We start from the raw sequence: 19,531 nt of genomic DNA, 5'->3' as shown, positions 1-19,531 counted from the left end.
AGTTGTGTGTCATGGAATAATAGATGTTCCTGTAGCAACTGAAGGTTACTCTCTGCCCTGTTGTGCTTTCAGTTTTTATTGGTTTAATTTTACAGGTAGTGATGACTAACAGATGTTTCAAATGTCATCCTTTGTCTCACAGGTGACTTTTTCTCTCTTTTCCTTATATACATGTTTGCTTTTCTGGATTTCGAGTGAGTGTTTCTGTTTAGCGGAATCTTACAGCTGTGTTTGGCCTATTATACAGCTGTGTAACTGGTGTGAAAAAGAAACCATTGTGTATCTGGGACAGAAGAATGCCTCTCATGACCTGACAAGAGAGGAGTAGGGAAAAATAAAAAAATGGGCCACTTATTTATATCACTAAAATATGCTGTGGGGGCCTGTGTGTGATGCGGTCAGTGAGAAAGGTCGGCCCAGTTTTCTGTTGTATTGACGGGTGAAGTGCCCCTTCCGGAACTGTTGGATTATAATATGTGAATGACTGATAGAGAACTGCTAGAGGTGGCTTTGTTCATGTGGTTCATCTCAAGAGTCTATGGTTTGTGACTTTGTGTTGTTTTTTGTTCACTGTCTTCTGTGTGTGTTAAGGATCCGTATTAAGGACAAGGTAGTCAAGGAGGTTGTTTGCTATATTGTACACGCTGACATTTTGAGTTGGAAACAATCCCACTGTTTCCTGGATTTTAGAAGAGATGACTTTCTGCTAATGCATGTGTGGAAGATTTGAGAAAATCCTTGGGACTGTGTTGGATTTCTGGGATATAGGCAGTGTGTGAAAATGTTGACGTGATGGTCCAGTGTCACATCTAGCAGTCAACTGATATGGTTATTTAATGTTTATGTTTTGTATACATATATTTGCTACCACTGAATTATATGAGCAATATCACATGAGTAGCAGTGAGATATGGCTGTATTTCAGCATGGCTTTGATTTGGCCATAGCAGGTAATCACAGCGTGCTGATATACAGCCATATCGAGTGTGAAATCATTCAGAAACAATAAGTCTTTAAAAATCAGTCAGGTTTATAAATCAGTTTAAATTGACAACAATAGCCATTATAAAAGACAATAGGAAAAAAACAAAAAACAAGCAAACAATTCAGTCAAACGTACACAAGCAGAGCTCTGCTCTAGTAGGCCATACAGGACTTCAGTTAGATACAGCCTATCTATAAAGTTATGAAACTTAATTTCCCCCTTAACCAAAATCGATTTGCTCTGGAACATGTAATACCCCAAATTAATTATATATTTTTAACCACTATCTACTTAAGAGCCAGCAGAAAAAATCCCGAAGGACTGGCCAAAATTCTGTTCTCTGCAGGTACATGAACGCTGAACGGTCGCTGACATCTTGGAGCTGGCATCTATGAAAACGTCTAAACAAATCGTAAAATAGGCACTATGTATGCTTATATATGAGTCACATATTTGGGGTCTAAATAACTACATTCTTGCCTAAAAACTGTTAAAACGACATTTCGTGACTCAACAACAGTAGTATTTTTAAAATGTATGGTGGATTTGCTCGATCGCCATGACAGTCGCTGCAAGCACGTTCGAGAACCAGAAAGAACTGTTGTACAAATATAAAATGCAATACAAATATCTATAGAAATATAGCAATGTTATTTATGAAAATGCTGTATTTATCAATGTATTTAACAATTCTAAATTTTTTCAAAAATAGAACATATTTGAAAAGAATGCCCAGTGGCCATCACATAATTCAAAAGAGAGATTAAATCTACCAATTAATATATCAATGTTATATTAATCTTTGTTTTACACTCATCCACCTTGCTTTCTGCTTTTTGATTTGTTATTTTGCAGCTTTTGCCTCATTTTTGTGCACATTAAATAATCATGTTTATATATATTTTGCGACCTCATTCTTGACATCTTGGGATAAAAACCCTGCGGCAGTCACGTCTGCTGGGTAGTGGATTGGTTTTCTGTGGTGAGTCAGAGCAGAAGCCTTACCTATCGTCTGCATAATCTTCTTATTTGTTTGAGTCTATGACTTGCATCTGTTCAGTGTAGTATCTATTTATCAACTTCATCTCTTTCTGTTTGATCACCTTTAATTTCATCAGGTGTGTTATGTTTTCGTGTCAATAACAGTCTGTTATTTAATAAACAAATGTTAGAGCAAATAAATATCAGTATCTGCAGCATGTGCCGTATAGTGTCAGGTTTGGCCAAGCTTCTGTCACCGAAGAGACATTCATTGAATTTAAAAAAAAGTTTTTTTTCCATCATAAGAAATGAGAACGCATTTCATATATTTTGTGTATTTATGCTAGAATGTCAAAATAGACCTTCTGCCTGATCAAAGAATAATCTAATGACCTTACCGAGATGCAGAAAAACATGTTGTTGTTTTTTTGTCCTTTTATGCATACATTTGATTTGTTTGACTGTTATACTAAAAAGAAAAGCCAGAACATGAAAATCTTTTAGCAATTGGAAGATTCTTCCATTATGTTACTTCCTCCACTTTTTGTGATCTACAATAAACGTTATTATGCTCATGTCATGTATTATTATACCCATCCAAACCAATATGAAACACCCTCAAATTGATTTCACAACAATTCCTTCTGAATTTTAATACCCAACATTTATCACTAGCACATGTTCCCAAATTCTTGTTACCACATCTCTGAAATCAGCTTGTGTGTAAAAATAGTTCCAGCAATACAGCATCTTAAATTAAGTTTTACTGTCAAAGTATCATTGATGGCAGAACGTGAATTATGTGTCCAGTAAAGTTGTATAAAAAAGCTGTATGTAGATACTCATCCTGAATGAGCAGAACTGTGCTCCGGCTGCTTTTTAGCATTTATTTCAAGCCAAGCAGACATCTGGGAGCACTACATCTTTCTTGTGGAGAGATGCATGCAATCAAAGTTGCTCCCAAAAACCCACACCATCTTAATTGTAATTTGCTGTTTGAAGGTGGGGTAAGTGGTATTTCAAAACTGCTATAGAAAAATGTCTCGGGCCGAGTACCAAAACAAACGTATCAGCAGTAAGGGGCCTGTCTAATGACGGGGAGAAGAGAGCGCTCAGTGCATGTCATTATTCAAAAGACACAACACAGGATGGACATTAGCCGAGTGATGACAGAAAGAGAAAGATGGCAGATAAAATTTTTTTTTAGAAGATGTCTCTAGAACAAAAGAAGGCTTACGATAAGGCAAGAAGTATGACCCGTGTAAATATCAGATCAGCTTTCCAGCGCTGGAGAGAACTCAAGGAGCGAAGGCAGAGGTTGCTTTATTTCTTCTCGATAGGCGAGTAACATTGATTTTTTTGTTTTGTTTGCTTGCTTGTCCATTTGCGATCGTATCGCCGTTCACTTCAGCTGTTTTAATGACCCATTCATTTCCACACCATATAAGCCTGGAGCGTCTAAACCTCCATGCTGTCTGTTTCAAGCATCAGCTCCCAAAGTGTGTCCGAAAAGTAAAATAATACACTCCTAATATATGTTTGTTTCCTTTGGTTCCTCTTTTTGGGATCGATATAGCCCTCTAATCTTGTCATAATTGTAATATGTTCATTAGTTCACATGCTCATCGAGTTGTTCATGAGAACTGCGCCGCTGCAGCCATGGTACGCAGGAATGAGAAAGTAGTTCCTAGCCATATAGGTGTAGAAAATCGCAACTTTTCATTTTCAGTTGGTCTTAGCACACGATTTAACTGTAGAAGAGTCAAGTTTTAAATAGGAAAAATATTGAAAGTGTCTTTGGTCATTTTTTGAATGAAATGCTAATGGCCTGATCAGAATCAATGATGTATGCTAAGCTATGCTAAAAGTGCTACCGCCAGATGCAAAGATCGGCTGAATGGATTCAAAAACGGTAAAACTCAACTATTTAACTCTAGGGGACTTGTAAAACTTTTTTTCAAAAAAAGTGGAGTGTTCCTTTAAGTCCATACACACCATTCTCATCTCTGTGCGTGCCATAACTCTGTCTGACACACTCACTGCTAGCCTAGCTTAGCACAAAGATTGGAGGTAAATGGCTCCAGCTAGCCTAATGCTCAATAAGTGACAAAATGACGCCAACATTTTCCTATTTACATGTTGTGATGTGTATAGTTACATCGTGTACTAAGACCGACAGAAAATGAAAAGTTGCGATTTTCTAGACGATATGGCTAAGAACTATTCTCTCATTCCTGTGTAATGATCAAGGAACTTTGAGCCATACCATGAGTGCAGCGGCGCAATGATATTATGCAGCACCTGATAATAGTCCCCAGCGCTCTCTGTGCAAGCAGATTGTCAGGTTGTGTAGAGGACCCTGTCCGATTGATGGCCAGACTTTACTGATGTTTCATGGAGTTTATTGAAACCGTTTTATCTCCAAAAGATCACTGTAAGAGCTGAACAAATAAAGCAAAGAAGTGCGCATTAACACCTCGTACACAATCTCTCTCTCTTCATAGCATTACCATTAACATACAGCGAAATACACAAAAATACTCATTACAGATGACAGTAAACAAGAGCATACACACCTTATGCCTTTTCGGGGGGTGCTTAACAAACTGCAAACTTACAATCTGCCTAACCACTCCGATGAACCGTGAGCTCTCACTATCTTTCCGTAGACTACAACATCTGTCAAAATAAAAGTCCCTACTTATTAAGACAGATAATGCAGACCTTAAACCTATTTAAACACACAGAAATGTCAAAAATGTACACAAAAAACAAATTATAAGATAAATCACAATGAAGTCTGTTACACGTTGGTTATGTTGATGGAAGTTAGCCTATTTTCAGGTGCTGCATAATATCATTGCGCCGCTGCACTCATGGTACGGCAGTAAAATTCCTTGATCATTACGCAAGAATGATAGTATAGTTCCTAGTCATATCGCTCTAGAAAATCACAACTTTTAATTTTCCGTCGGTCTTAGTACACAATGTAACTATACACATCCCAACATGTAAATAGGAAAATGTTGACGTTATTTTGACAATTATTGAGCAGTAGGCTAGCTGGAGCCATTTACCTCCAGTCTTTGTGCTAAGCTAGGCTAGCGGTGGGTGCGTCAGACAGAGTTATGGCACGCACGGAGATGAGAATGGTATGTATGGACTTATCTAACTCTGGGGGACATGGGGAATAAGATAAAGACCCAAAAAGTCGGCGTGTTCCTTTAAAAGTGTGCTCAGAGGTGCAATTGTACCTTGACCTCCAGAAATACCAATATACTCTTCTTCTCTTTTTTTCTCTCTCACTCACCTTAGTAAGCAATCGATCAATAATGAAACAGCCGATACCTTGGTCATATCTTGCATCTGTCATGGACTCTTTTCCCTTTGTCTTTTTTCTATCTCTTCCTATAATAATATTCTCACAGGTGGAGAAATTTAAGCAGGACCCGAGTCCGTCCACGTGCCTGCACTCAATATTTAATGTGGACACTGGAGATGAGGTTTACCAGTATGAAGAATACAGCCATCTACAGGTTATTTCCATCTTGTGTATACACACACACACACACACACACACACAATATTCATATAAACAGTTGTTTGCTAAAAATGTGATATTTTCACTCCTGATTCTGTATCTAAAACATCATTAAAACATGATTATAAGTATCATATCTAACAATATTATTGAGAGTTCTGGAATGAGCTATTGCAACCTGCTCTTTCAGTGTTTTATGAAATAATTTAATTGTGTCATCTTGTTCTTTATCACTGCTTGTTTACTGCATTTATGCTGACTGCACCAGTGGTTAACAGCCCATAAACTTAATTCAACCTATAATAAAATAACAAATAAAATAAGTTCAATTTTGTCAGGACAAGTAATAAAAACAGTTTCTCCTTTTGCTCACAATTACCTTTACATTCATATAAAAATAATATAATTATTATAAAACTGCTGTAACTATAACCATGTTTGAATGTTTCTTTCCTTTTCATTTCTTACAGATTGATGCCTTGTCTCTGTTTCTATTGTACCTGGTCGAAATGATTTGTTCCGGCCTTCAAATAATCTACAATACAGATGAGGTATGACTTGACTGCATGAACGACACTTAAAAAAGTACCAGCCCCAGTTTAATCAGTGGTGGAGCCAGAGGGGTGTCCAGGGTGGATTACCCCCTGACATCTGACTGGCCACCCTGGGTGTCAGCCACCTCCTATTGAAAGAGGCATTTATTTTGACGTGCGGCGGCGCTGCACATGTTTATCTATTAACATTGAACAGTGTAGCAACTCATAATGTAATGTAATAACTACACATAATGTAATAAGTATTACATTATTATTGTAATACAATTTTAATAATGTAATAATTTTCTCAAAATTTAATAAAATCATAATGTTATAATGTAATAAAAAAATTACATTATAAGAAAATTATTACATTATCAACTCACCGAAAACATGTCATTTTTCATTATTGTAATAGCTTTTAAAATATAATAATATTAGTATTCCCTTACAGTACATTTAATTAAAAAAAATCTAAAGCCAGTCTTAAACTACCTGTGAAATGCAGCATTTAAATATTCATGCAATTATTATTATTATTATTATTATTATTATTATTATTATTATTATTATATGTTTATAAAAATATAGCATTGGTATTCCTTTAGAGTACATTTTAAAAATCTAAATCTATGTCTTAACCTGCCTACATAATCCACCAGATTATTGATACTGCTACTGTTATTCCTCTTCCTCCTCCTCCTCTTCATCCTCCTCCTCCTCTTCATCCTCCTCCTCCTACTACTACTACTACTACTACTAGTAGTAGTAGTTTAAAGGTGTAAACGTTATGTATCTTTTTTTTCTTTTTTACATCACAAAACCCAGGGGTGTGTTTAGCAGGGGTGTGTTGTACTGTATTTTTCAACTCTCTCTCTCTCTCTCTCACACACACACACACACACACACACACACACACACACACACACACACACACACACACACACACACACACACACACATTCTTGAATATGCAGTTCACAGGGACTCTACATAGGTGTAATAATTTTCATACTGTGCAAACCATGTCTTCTATCCCCCTACCCAACCCCTAAATCTTGTTGTTTTAAGCCATTTGGTTTACAAGGACACAGGAAGTGTCCTCATAAACCTCATAAACACATTTTTTACAACATTTTAACACAGTGTTGGTATTTAACATCGTTTGTCATTTAACAGTAAGTATACCGGAGGAGGAGTAGGGGGAGGAGGAGGGAGGAGGAGGAGGAGGAGGAGGAGGAGGGAGGAGGAGGAGGAATAATAGTAGCAATATCAGTAATCTGGTTGATTATGCAGTTTAGATTTAGATTTAGATTTTAGCTTTGTATAATAAACATGATGATGATGATGATGATGACTGCATGAATATTTAAATGCTGCATTTCACAGGTAGTTTAAGACTGGATTTCGATTTTTTTTAAACTGACTGTAAGGGAATACTAATATTTTATGTTTTTAAAGCTATTACAATAATGAAAAAGGACATGTTTTTGGTAAATTGATAATGTAATAATTTTTTCATAATGTAAAAATTGTCATACATTATATTGTATTTTACATTATGAACATTTTATTACAATAATAATGTAATAATGTATTACATTATGTGTAGTTTTTACATTATGTGCAGTTATCACATTATGAGTTGCTACAAACAGAGAATATTAATGTTAGTTGCCAGACAGGGGTCGCCGCGCAGAGTTGTTCAAAATCCTGCAACGCCAATCACATAGCCTAGTTTTCCATTAAACGACACAATTTGTCTCAAAACGTTGTTAATGTATAATGACTTCACCCTAGGCTGGAACAGTGTGTATAGACATTTTTCAGTATTTTTCTTTCTGTGTAAAGTCTGTGTTTATGGAAAGATATACTAATATAGATTGCGCTTTTTTTGTTTCCGTTTGTGCAGTTCTTACAGCAAAACACATCGGCACTTTTTTCATTCTTGAAGTGAACTTTTTTGCCTTTATGGGGATTTACTAGATTTACTGTTTTGCATTGCCGCCTTGAACACGACACGCCTGGTGCGGATGCATGTCTGTATATTAGATTCAAAATGTTGTGCATTTGGTCTTAAAGTGACCACCTACCTCCTTACAAATCACCCACTGATCTTGACTCAATAACTTGGCTAGTTTTAACATGCATTAATCTATATTTAATTTATACAGTGAAGATTATGCAATGTTATTACGTTTGATTATTCAATATCTGTACCTGAAACTTCAAGCACTTAATTCTTAGCACTGTTCTTACTTTATTGCTAACTGTTCAATTGTATTCAATAATGTTTTAAATTTATATTATTAGGCTTGTAGTTTTTAATATCACTGTATTCTAATAAATAAGCAACCACAATTGTAGATACTAATGTTACATCGGTCAAAACAATGAAAACAAATGAGTATTACACATGATATTCTTTTACGGTCTATGGACCGTAGCCTTGGTCTATGGATAGTAGCCTTGGCTTGATTTGTTTCAGTTCAATTTATTTGCATAGCACTCTTTACAGTACAATACAACACAATGCTACTCTATTGACAATATGCAATGGACCTTTTTGCCCTTGAAATTTCACTAGTGTGACTGATCCTTTAAACTACAAACCAACGTCGAATAAAGGAAAAGTTCACCAAAATATTTAACTTTGTAAATGTTTTTACCATTACGATGGTACTGTCACAATACTTTCTCTCCATCTATAGCAAGTACTGTAGGTTGGGGAGGTTTTAACCTCAATGGGACTGTCAGTTTCTGCCACGATGATTGCTGTAGATTAGGCAGTGAAATATTTCACACCCGAAATCTTGTCCCAAGCCACTGGATCCTCTTCTCTGCCTGCCTGAGGACTTTCTCTTAGGGCATTCTGGCCATGACTATATTGAGCAATTTAGCTGTAAGAAACATTTGTGCAGAAAGGAAGTTAAGTTGAGTTGAAATGGTTAAGGGCAAAGAGCAAAAATGCCAATTCCTGTATTTTACCAAGCTGAAAGATCGTTATGCGACTGCTCAAGCACTCTGTTTTGAAAATACTGTAGCACAAATATGAAACTATCTTTTAAAAGGCCTCTTCAAATCCTGCCAGCACTCACCCCTGACCCCTGGACTGACACACCAGAGGAGACACTGAAGTGTGTTAGTGGTTGCTGTAATAGTTGTGTAATCTCTCTCTTTTCTTTGGGGCGGTGTGGACTTCATTAATAGCGTCTTTTATTCCTGCTGCCCGCGCGCAGGGGCATTTACTTAACACTCTGCTGCTGATAAACCACTGTCTGCATTAATGTATTCAGCCACATTGTCCTTATCTTCAAAAATTATTGTTTCTCCTAAATGTTGTGTTTTCAAGCAATTACAGTGACAGGCAGTATCACCTTTTCAAGCTGAGCCTTCCACCCTAACCTTAACAAATTGTCAGAGTAGCTTTTATTTTGCTATTTGCAAAAGAGGGCTAATTGACGTCTCTAAACAGTGCCTACTCGGGTATGTAATGCAATTAAAAAAACACAGTTGTGAAATCAGCAGCCCATTACATTCCATTATTAATGAACAGCAGAACAAATCGGGGAGAAATTGCCAGTGTAATATTTTTCCTACTCATCATTGGCAGTGCTTTTGTCTTATATAATATAAGCTTTGCCTCATCAGAGGGCCCTAGTTCTGGTTTGGCTTAACAGTTAGATTTGGATTGACTGGTTGTAGGGGAATTCATGATATTAATAGTATATGTTTATTTTATATACAGTAATTGATTACACATTTGTGTTACCATGGTAAATACGGATTCCAAATACAGATGAATGCTAATTTGTGTGATATTTTCTAGCAAAAAACATTAACGTTAAATATACTGGATTACAGGATTGCAGATTTAGGCTAAATTAAGTTTCTAATCCAGGACTTGCTACATGTTGGTTTGTAGATCTTGATAAACCTTTTTTGAATGTTTGAGCTTCACAAATACAAAACATATTTACTTATCTTGCTGCTATTCTGTAGGAATTTGTAACCATCTAAAGTCATTTGATTTTTAAACATATAGCTAATACTAGCTACTAAATGTCCATTTATGACAGATGTCTTGTTCGTTTTAAAGCTCATTTAATACTTGACCCTCTTACAAAACTCAGAATGTATATTTGGCTGATGCGTGAATAAGAAATGTCATTGTTTAAATCTGTTATTAGAAAGATTGTCACTGACATACAGACCAAGGGCTGCTTCAGCATTCATTATGATTAACTAAAATGCCTTATCCAACAAACACAAACAACCATGACTGATCATTCTCAGAAAAGTTACACTCCAGCTCTGCTCTCGCTCTCTGCGGCTGAGAGAAGGAAGAAGAGAGAAAATAATGCCACCCCGGGCCAGCGGTATTCATTAAGATACCATAAAGCTCGTCACATTAATCATTTTAGTCCAGGCCCAAAATAAAAGTGCTCAAGCCATCCCTCTCTTTTCCTTCTGCATTTTGTCTTTCGCCTACCTTCCTCAGTGCCCCATTTTAGCATGCTTTAGGGGCCCTCAGTTCTCTTCATGTTAAATTAAAAGCGCTGTCAGCCCGGCCTCCCCGGGTGTTTGAGCATTTCCTCATTTATGTACCATAAAGTCATCATTCTTTCTCTCGTCTTGTTTTTCCTTTGGCCTCATTCCACAAAGGGGATAGGAAGTGTTGAGGGGCTTATGACATTACCAATGCCACCCATGGAAGTGATGGATTACTTTAGCTGCTTTTATACAGTAGATCATTATTCAAATTAAATTTGTGTATAATCAGAATATTAGATGGGTAACATGAAGGAAATGCTGATGTATTGACAAAAAAGCCTAGAAAAGCTTTGAAAGCAGGCCTATTTCTCAAAGCAAATCTACTTTTGTTGATGTGTGCTGATGTCTGGATGGCAAGCAAAGGCGATGGAGATCTTGATGTGACACATTTCTCTGACATGTTTGCATTTGTAGGTATCATTCATCCAGAATTTGGTGTTTTGTGTGGAGAGGGCGTATCGTGTGCCAGACTTTGGCATGTGGGAACGGGGAAGCAAATACAACAATGGCAGCACTGAGCTGCACTCCAGGTACGTTTTTTTCACTCCCTTTCTGTTTTCTTTGAATAACTTTATCATTAAATTAAACTGCAATAAGATAAATTGCAGGTAAGGATGCACTATATATTGGTAGAACATTAGTTATCGGATGATATTACACTTATTTTAATATTATAACTTTTGGTCAAAATTGGATATTCAACTACACTACTAATCTGTACGATTATTTATTTAATCTGCATTTATTTGATTAAAAATACTGCAAAACAGTAATGTAGTGAAATATTATTAACATTTAGGGCTAGGGTGGCCGTACGTCCAGATTTTGACCGGACAGTCCGGATTTTAAGCCCCCTGTCTGGTGTCAGGCGCAGCCTCAAGCCGGACACTCATTTGTCCTCCTTTTTGGACTTGCGCTGAAAAGTTGCTAAAAAAAACACAGCTCTAGAATCCTTATTGGGAAGCAACAGCATTGCGTCTAATGCCGTAAGATCTCTGGTCAAACAAATGATTGGCTGAAAGCGGTGTCAAATAAATATCTGATGTAGGCTGTCATTGGTTAAAAACGTAAACAAGCCTCCACGACGTGCTGGCCACGTGATATTATATCATAACGTTAACATGCTGAAACGTCAGACCTCTTTTAATCCGGAATGGACAAAAGAGCACAAATTTATATCAAAAAGCAGTAGAGCCGCTTTTCATGGATTTGGCACTGTGCCAGATTCTGATATGTTTATTTATGTATTTCCAGAAGTCCAGAAATGTCATGTTTTCAGGCACTGTGCACTTTGCAAGACAGGTTCCTCTCAGTGGTCAGTTTTTGAAACAGACATGACATTGTCTTGAATAAATACAAATACTGTGAACAAACACTTTTTTTGCCTCTTACACATAGGTCTACCTCAATATATATTGTAGATCAAATGGTCTGGCAATGAATAGAGTAGGCTATTTCATAATCACTGTATCATGATACCATTGATATGATGGACAAAATTGTACTGTAGTTGCGAGTACAACTAGTAGCAAATCCGCCATGGTGCAAGCGCAACTGGCTTTTAAAGGGAATGGGAGATGAGACTCGTATTGGTTTATTGCACTTTACGCCCAAAACACACCCATGACTCATTAAGAGACGAGGTACAACCCTTTTAGACCATGCACCTGGCGCCGACCGTTTTTTCCATCATTAAACTTGCAAAAGTGGATTCGGACACGCCCTGAGTGCACCTGCGCCATGCGCTCAGATTGTTAAAATAGGGCCCTTAAAGTAGCTGTTTTCTCATTCATTTTAAAATGTAATTCCTGTGATGGCAAATTACTCCAGGCTTTGGTGTCACATGATCCTTCAGAAGTCGTTAAGATTTTGTGCTCAAGAAACATTTCATTATCAATGTTGAGAACAGTGAAAGAAATGCTATTATTTGAAATAGAAATCTTTTGTAACAATCTTAAAGTCTTTACTGTCACTTTTGATCAATCAATGTTAATGCTAATCTTGAAAAATATGAATAACACTGCTAAATATAATCTTCAGTCGTTTCTAATAAATATCCATTTTTCAAACTGCACATTATAATTTAACCTGTATTGATTCACTGGGTACTAAGGCAGCATTCCTCATGCTCAGTATGGAATAAAACAAACTTTTGTTTACTGCTCACATTAATGAAACAGCACCTAGAACGATGTGAATGTTTCAGTTCATGTTGAGGATTAATAGGTTGGAGCGTGTCTAAGATGGCCCTCCAGTAAAGGTGGCACTTCATTTTGCCTCCTCTGGGTGAGTCCATGAGTGACTGAACTCTAACTGGGAGGACTCACATAGAGAAGCTCCTATCTTTCCATTGCAGAAGTGATTCTTAGTTCTCTGCAGACAGTATAGACTGGATTTTCCCAGACAATATGCTTTATAGAAGAGCAAGTCAATAGGCAGTGACTCCCAACACATCACTTTGCCTCTCTTTTCATATCCAGGCTCAATAATGATTCCCTCCGTCACTGGTTCCTTATCTTGCTGTTACAGCATCCCCACTGAGGGCCAATTAGATTATTGACTTCTGCTCTTTACACTTTTTAAGTGAATGAAAAATCTTGAAATATTTTATAATGATCAATTTATGATTCATCAGTCTTCCAATTATATATTTTAGAGAGCTATCGGTCAAGTAGGGAAAAGCACGTATAACTTGTTTCATTATGCTTTTTGCTCACTTATTCAGAAAAAGTGTAGCATAAAGCTTTGCAATTTTACAAAAAAAAACAAATAAAACTATTACAATTAAACTAGAAGTACACAAAGACTAGTGCTAGTGCAGTCAAGACATTTATAATGTTTTATATAACATATTTGTTAAAACTAAATATTTGTTTCAATTAATTACTGTTCTTTTGAACTTTCTATTGATCAAAAAATACTGAACAAGAATATTAAGCAGCACAACTGTTTTCAACATTGATAATAAGAAATAAAGACTGGAGTAATGCTGCTGAAAATTCAGCTGTCATCGCAGGTATAAATTGCATACAAACAAATATATTCAAATAAAAAGAGTTGTTTGGAATTGTAATAATATTACTATTTTTTTATGAATTTTTGATCAAATAAATGCAGCCTTGGTGAGAATAAGAGTCTTCTTTCAAAAACTTTAAAAAGTCTTACCATTATGCATGATTATCTCTCTAAAACTGAAAAAAAGGTTACTAAAACTATTGTTACTGTTGCATTTATTACACATCACGTCTATACCTACTCTCCCATGCACTCTGAATATCATAAATGTAAATGTTATTTTTTGCTAGCTGAAACAACTTAAAAAGTTTCTTGCAACAATTAATGAGTTTGTTATTCTAACACGATTATTGTGTTTTGGGTGGAGCTCAGAATGAGATGTGTGATTAAATGTTTTATATCGATGTACTCTGGATCAGCACAAAGGAAATGGATGTTGCTTTACTGTTTTCAGAAGCAACGTTGTTAGATTCTGTTGAAACTGTGCCAGATTTTGAGGAAAGTCACATAACTCCATAGGGGAACTCTGTAATTCATGACCATTCAAGAGGCCTGATTAAAAGTTTCTTTTGAAATTATCTCAGAAACGTTCCATTTTATTAGAATGGAAATAAAGGGCATTTCACCCAGTCACAAAGACGAGATCAACCATCACTAATACAGAGCCAGTAACAGGAACACGTTATAGCAGATGATTCATCCTCATTTTTCATGCATTCTCGAGTTTTGTAATTTTTGGCTTTACCAGCTTGAATGTAAAAGTAACAGTCTATCAGGAGGATCATTTTACCAATATATCTTGGACTGAGCCTGTTTGCTTTCTGTCCAAGTATAAAATCAATAATGCCTCAACCTTGATTGTGATCATAGCTGATGGTTTGGTTGGGGAGGGACACACAGGGCAGAGCTGGATTCTACCATGTTCTTTTCAATTTAGAATTACCCCCAATGCCTTTCAGTTTGCTCGTTTTCTACATTTTCACTATTGATTTTTCCTCACAGAAAGCAATTGGGCGCTTCTTTTTTTATATTGCTCAGCACTCCTAGCTCTAATCGTGTACTCTAATCGTATGCTTCACAAGAGTGAGTGGCTGAAGAAGCAAAAATGACAGAAATTATTAGCTTTGTTTAACCTCAAAGGAGTCTTTCATGGATGAAACGGCTTTTGTTATCGCCACCTGGAACCGAACTGTATTTAATGAGAGCTTAGTTCTCTGTTCGTGAAAAGTTCTCAAAAAGCAAGTGCAATATTCATTTGTCTTAAAAAGGGGGTGCTCAATGTAACTGTGAATCGGATCTATTCTCTTCTAGCTCCGTGGGACTGGCCAAAGCAGCTCTGGAAGCCATCAATGGATTCAACCTGTTTGGAAATCAGGTACTGCTGACATCTTTTGGCTGCTTAATAGGATAGTTCACATAAAAATCTAAATTTTGTCATCATTTTCTCCCCCTAATGTCATTTGAAACCTGCATAATTGTCTTTCTTCTGTGGAACACAGCAGGAGGTATTTTGCAGATTGTCTAAAATTAATCATTTTCAACAAAACTGGTGGCTGTCAAACTACAGAAACAATAATAAAGTCTACAGGATGACAGAATTTAAATTTTTTGACGAACTGCCTCTATTGCCACGGAATGATGAATGCTTTTTGAGGAACTGTTTAATGTCTATAAAAGGATTTTAGTGGTTAAAAACAGTTGAAGGACACAATGTACTAATAGCTCTCTTTATCTTCACAATAGTAAACGTGTCTGCTCCTGCATAGGGATCTAATTTGTTGCATAAATGTGTCCAAGGCACAGGGAGAATCGAAACAAAGTGATCAAGATTATTGGGTTAGATTGGATTTGAGCTATCTGTTTTGTCAGATTTCCAACTTTAATGGATGGTGAAAACTCCTTTCTTCTATCTGATGTTGATTCTCTTTTCTTTTTGGAGTGGTCATTAGTGGGATTAATTTGTTTTGGTGTTGAAGGAAAATCAAGATGGCAGTGGGCCACATCCATTGTATTTGATAATGGACCGGAAAAGTGATAACATCCTCAAAGCGCATCCATTTTGGAAAAAGAACCCCTCCACCCATCACCCCAATTCACACACATATAAAGGCCCTTCGGATTGGATTAATTGCTAACCTTAGTTCTTTCTCAGGTTGCGTTTACACTGCAAGTCTTTTTAATGCACAGTTCTTTTGAACATATGCAATTTATTTATTTTGGTCCGTCAAACTTTATTCACTTTAGACACAATTGGTATCCTATATCTGTGTTTCCATTATTTCCCGCCCAAAAGGATTGTCTGTGATTGCTTTACTATGCACATGTTTGACCCTCTGGTTTTGAATGGCCGTGCTGTTAAAATTATTTATAAAATTAATGTCGGGTGGCCATTTGCCAGCAAGATAACAGCTGTCATGAATGTTTTGCAGCGCAAAATCTGACTGAAAGTAACGTTAATTTTCATTTGTTATTTTGTCTAAAAAGCATTAGATCTAGAATTCTAAAGTAGAATAATAAAGTAGCGCTGTAAGATTACTTGTTTTTATGAATTCGAATGAATTAACGAGACTTGTGGTGGCTTGGAATTGTAATGGGAATCGAATACGTGTTTAGACGTAGGTCGGATGTACAGATATCAGATATGTAAAAACCTGATTTAAAAACCAAAAAAAGTGGCTCAGATTGAATGCGAAAAAATCGGAATTCCACAAATTCACAAATTCCAATGTGTCAGATGTGTGTGTAAACGCAGCATCAGTGAAATATGGTGTAGTTATTTGAACACTATAGTTTTGTTGTGTTTTGACCTTTTGCCAAGTTTGCCTCTTTCTGCCTAATGTGGCTCTCTGTGTTCTGTCATTAGCAGGAAACGTGGTGTGGTGTATGAAATGACTTTATGGAAGTGACTGCTGTAGACAGTGTTGTTTTGAATTAATGGAGGACTCAAATGGCTGGCTTTGCCATGTGTCTCTCAGTTGGATGGAAGGCGTGCTGTGTCATCACATGGGTTATGTTATTAATGATGGCTCTCACGCTCCATTTCCTCAACTAACTCTCAGCGTGGACGGCAGAGCTGCCGCTTTCATGTGTTTCTTTGGAACAGGAGCTGTCAGAGCAGGATAAAAGCAGGTAGATCTTTAGCACCATATGTTGAGCTACATATTGCTCAGTTTTCAGATTTTAATTAAAACACCATCATTTTGAAACCATTGTACAAATTCTCTTGGTTAGATTTAGGGATGTGCTGGATGGTCAACTTTACTAGTCATCCAACTACCAAGTAATTAAAAAGTAATTGAGTGATGAATCTATGATCAAAATATGATCTATGATAGTTTTGTGCAATAACATATTACAGATATCTTTAGCTATATATAGACTTACAGCCACACTTAGATTTTCATTGTTTAGTGCTAAATGTTCAAGGTTAGCTAAAGTCAGCTCACTCAGTAAATGATGGCATGTTCTGCTGGAGTCTACATATCACTTGCACGCCTCATTCTCACACTCTTCACAGTCATTTACAATACAATTCCTCTCAGCATGTAAATTGTTGGTTCAGAAGCTTGCATAAGCATTTCGGTTCTTTGTGAGCTTCTCTAGATGAGCTAAATGTACCACACAATTTTGTATAATCGGTCTAGGCACGCAGAAGAAGTGAAATTGAAAAAGTGCTCTCATTTTAAATGGAGTGGTATGAGAGAAATGCAAAGAAAACACAGAAGCAATAGTTTGTTCTGATTGGATGGCCCTTGATGACTTAGAAGCTGCCACTCACTGAGGTTACTTGGAAAATATACTAAAAACTAAAAGAATCAGCTAAACGCAAGTCAGTTACACCAGTTGGTGTAACAAACAAAAAATTGCATTTGCTTTATATACATTATATACAAGCACGCGCACACACACGCAAGCACGCACACACACGCACGCACGCACACACACACACACACATGTACACACGTAAACACGCGCACCGAACCGAGAGCCCTGTACCGAAACGGTTCGGTACGAATACGTGTACCGTTACACCCCAAATTGTATACTGTATTTATATTAGGGTGGCCCTTATTTTTTCACCCAGTCAACTCCCCTTAATGATAAATGGAACCAAACCAAATTTCCCTGAGATTGGACTACGTTTGGGGTGTGCTCAACAAAATTTTAATTTTGTCTTAATGACCATAACAGCACATAATTAATAATTAAACAAGACCATTAGTAAATGGTTAATTAGGTTAAAAATGAGAACATAGATCAATGTTGTTAGTATAGCTCTTAAATGCTTCACTGTACCCTTTTTTCCCATTCTAAGAACATTGTCAATGAAAGTGAATGGGGAAAGTGACATGTGAAGGCCAAGTATGGTAACACGTACTCAGAATTTGACCTCTGCATTTAACCCATCCAAGTTAATGCACACACAGAGTAGTAAGTAGTGAACACACACACACACACACAGCAAACCGTGGACACACACCTGGAGTGGTGGGATTTACAGTGGGCATTATGCTGTGGTGGCAGGGGACCGATTAGGGGTTAGGTGCCTTGCTCAAGGAAGTCATACACCTAGGATGATTTGAGAGTGAGTAAATTAAGGCGCAAATAATGGCGTGAGTAAAAAATGAGAATTTTCAAGGGCACCTCAGTAATTTCCTGCCGGTACTGGAATCGAACCAGCAACCTTTGGGTTACCAGTCAGGCTTGTTAACCATTAGGCCATGACTGTCCCCATAAAAAAAAAAAAAAAAAAAAAAAAAAAAAAACTGATAGACTTCTCCTAGCTTCCAAGCAAACATACTTCATCCTAGTTATGCAAAGTGGCCATCTGATATCAGAAACAGTCAAAAGTTTATCAGTGAACGAAACTTTTGGCTAATATCACATCAGATATTGAAGTACCTGTTGATAAAAAGATGCATTCTTTGAGCATACCCTAAATGACAAATTACCTGGATGGTATTTAGCATACATTACATACTTCCAATGAGAGAAACAAATGAGGGGGTGAGAGGGTAACATTTCCACACAAAAAAAGTGTGTGTTCATGGTTTTTCTATCCTGGTGAGACTTCAACCTGAATGCACACTGAATCATGGGGACTCGTGTCACTGTGGGGACCTAAATTGAGATCCCCATGATGAAACAAGCTTATAAATCATACAGAATTAGTTTTTTTGAAAATGCAGAAAGTTTTGTGCGATGGGTAGGGTTAGTGTAGGGGGATAGAATATACAGTTTGTGCAGTATAAAAACCGTTACGTCTTTGGAGAGTCCCCACAAAGATAGCGAACGAGACGTGTATATTTTTGTATTATTAAAATTGTGTGGCACTCACTCTCTAGGCTGGTGTAGAGTATGCCTTCGAGCTGAGTTTAGATTGTGAATCTCATTTGGGGATAGTGAGGTTGGTGGTTTTCAAGGTTTTTCAGGCACTGATGTGGAACTGGTGTGCTGTGACACACCTCAAGCCCAAAGTAATCTCTGAAATCTGATGGGGGTTTTTTTTTGTGGTAAATTCTGCATATGAGCAGCATGGTTGTGTGGTTTTGTGGAAAGGACGGCTGGTTTGATTTTAGAACACCCTTTGCAGGACTGACATTGACCTATATGAAGCAAATCTTATATGTATGTCTTTATTGTTTGTAGCCCTAAAATCACCAGTAACAGACACTGTTGAATTCCACCCATCAAGAGAAGGTAACATGATGGCTGTTATGATGTTTGTTTACCTCTGCCCTGCAGGGATGCTCCTGGTCAGTCATTTTTGTGGATCTGGATGCTCACAACAGGAACAGACAGACTCTGTGCTCTCTCTTGCCGAGGGAGTCTCGTTCCCATGTGAGTTCTTTTGCCTACTGTGCATATACAAACTGCTGATCCATTATTGAAGGGGTCGTATCATACTCTTTTAAGCTT

The 19,531-nt window shown here is 37.0% G+C and overlaps 1 protein-coding gene across 4 annotated transcripts in view; it reads left to right on the top strand.

Moving 5' to 3' along the window:
- Positions 1 to 19,531, top strand: part of phkb (phosphorylase kinase, beta) — a 93,614-nt gene that overhangs the window by 23,087 nt on the left and 50,996 nt on the right. For all 4 annotated transcript variants that reach the window (XM_079846003.1, XM_079846004.1, XM_079846005.1 and 1 more), the window contains 5 exons: positions 5,395 to 5,502; positions 5,978 to 6,058; positions 11,012 to 11,127; positions 14,924 to 14,987; positions 19,358 to 19,453. In XM_079846003.1, the coding sequence (XP_079702129.1) occupies positions 5,395 to 5,502; positions 5,978 to 6,058; positions 11,012 to 11,127; positions 14,924 to 14,987; positions 19,358 to 19,453 (465 nt within the window). The remainder of the gene's footprint in view (positions 1 to 5,394; positions 5,503 to 5,977; positions 6,059 to 11,011; positions 11,128 to 14,923; positions 14,988 to 19,357; positions 19,454 to 19,531) is intronic.

The sequence above is a fragment of the Gobio gobio genome (assembly GCF_949357685.1).
Source record: "Gobio gobio genome assembly, chromosome: 2".
Lineage (NCBI taxonomy): Eukaryota > Metazoa > Chordata > Actinopteri > Cypriniformes > Gobionidae > Gobio > Gobio gobio.
The sequence above is the reverse complement of the archived record's forward strand: the minus strand, read 5'-3'. Positions and strand labels throughout refer to the sequence as shown.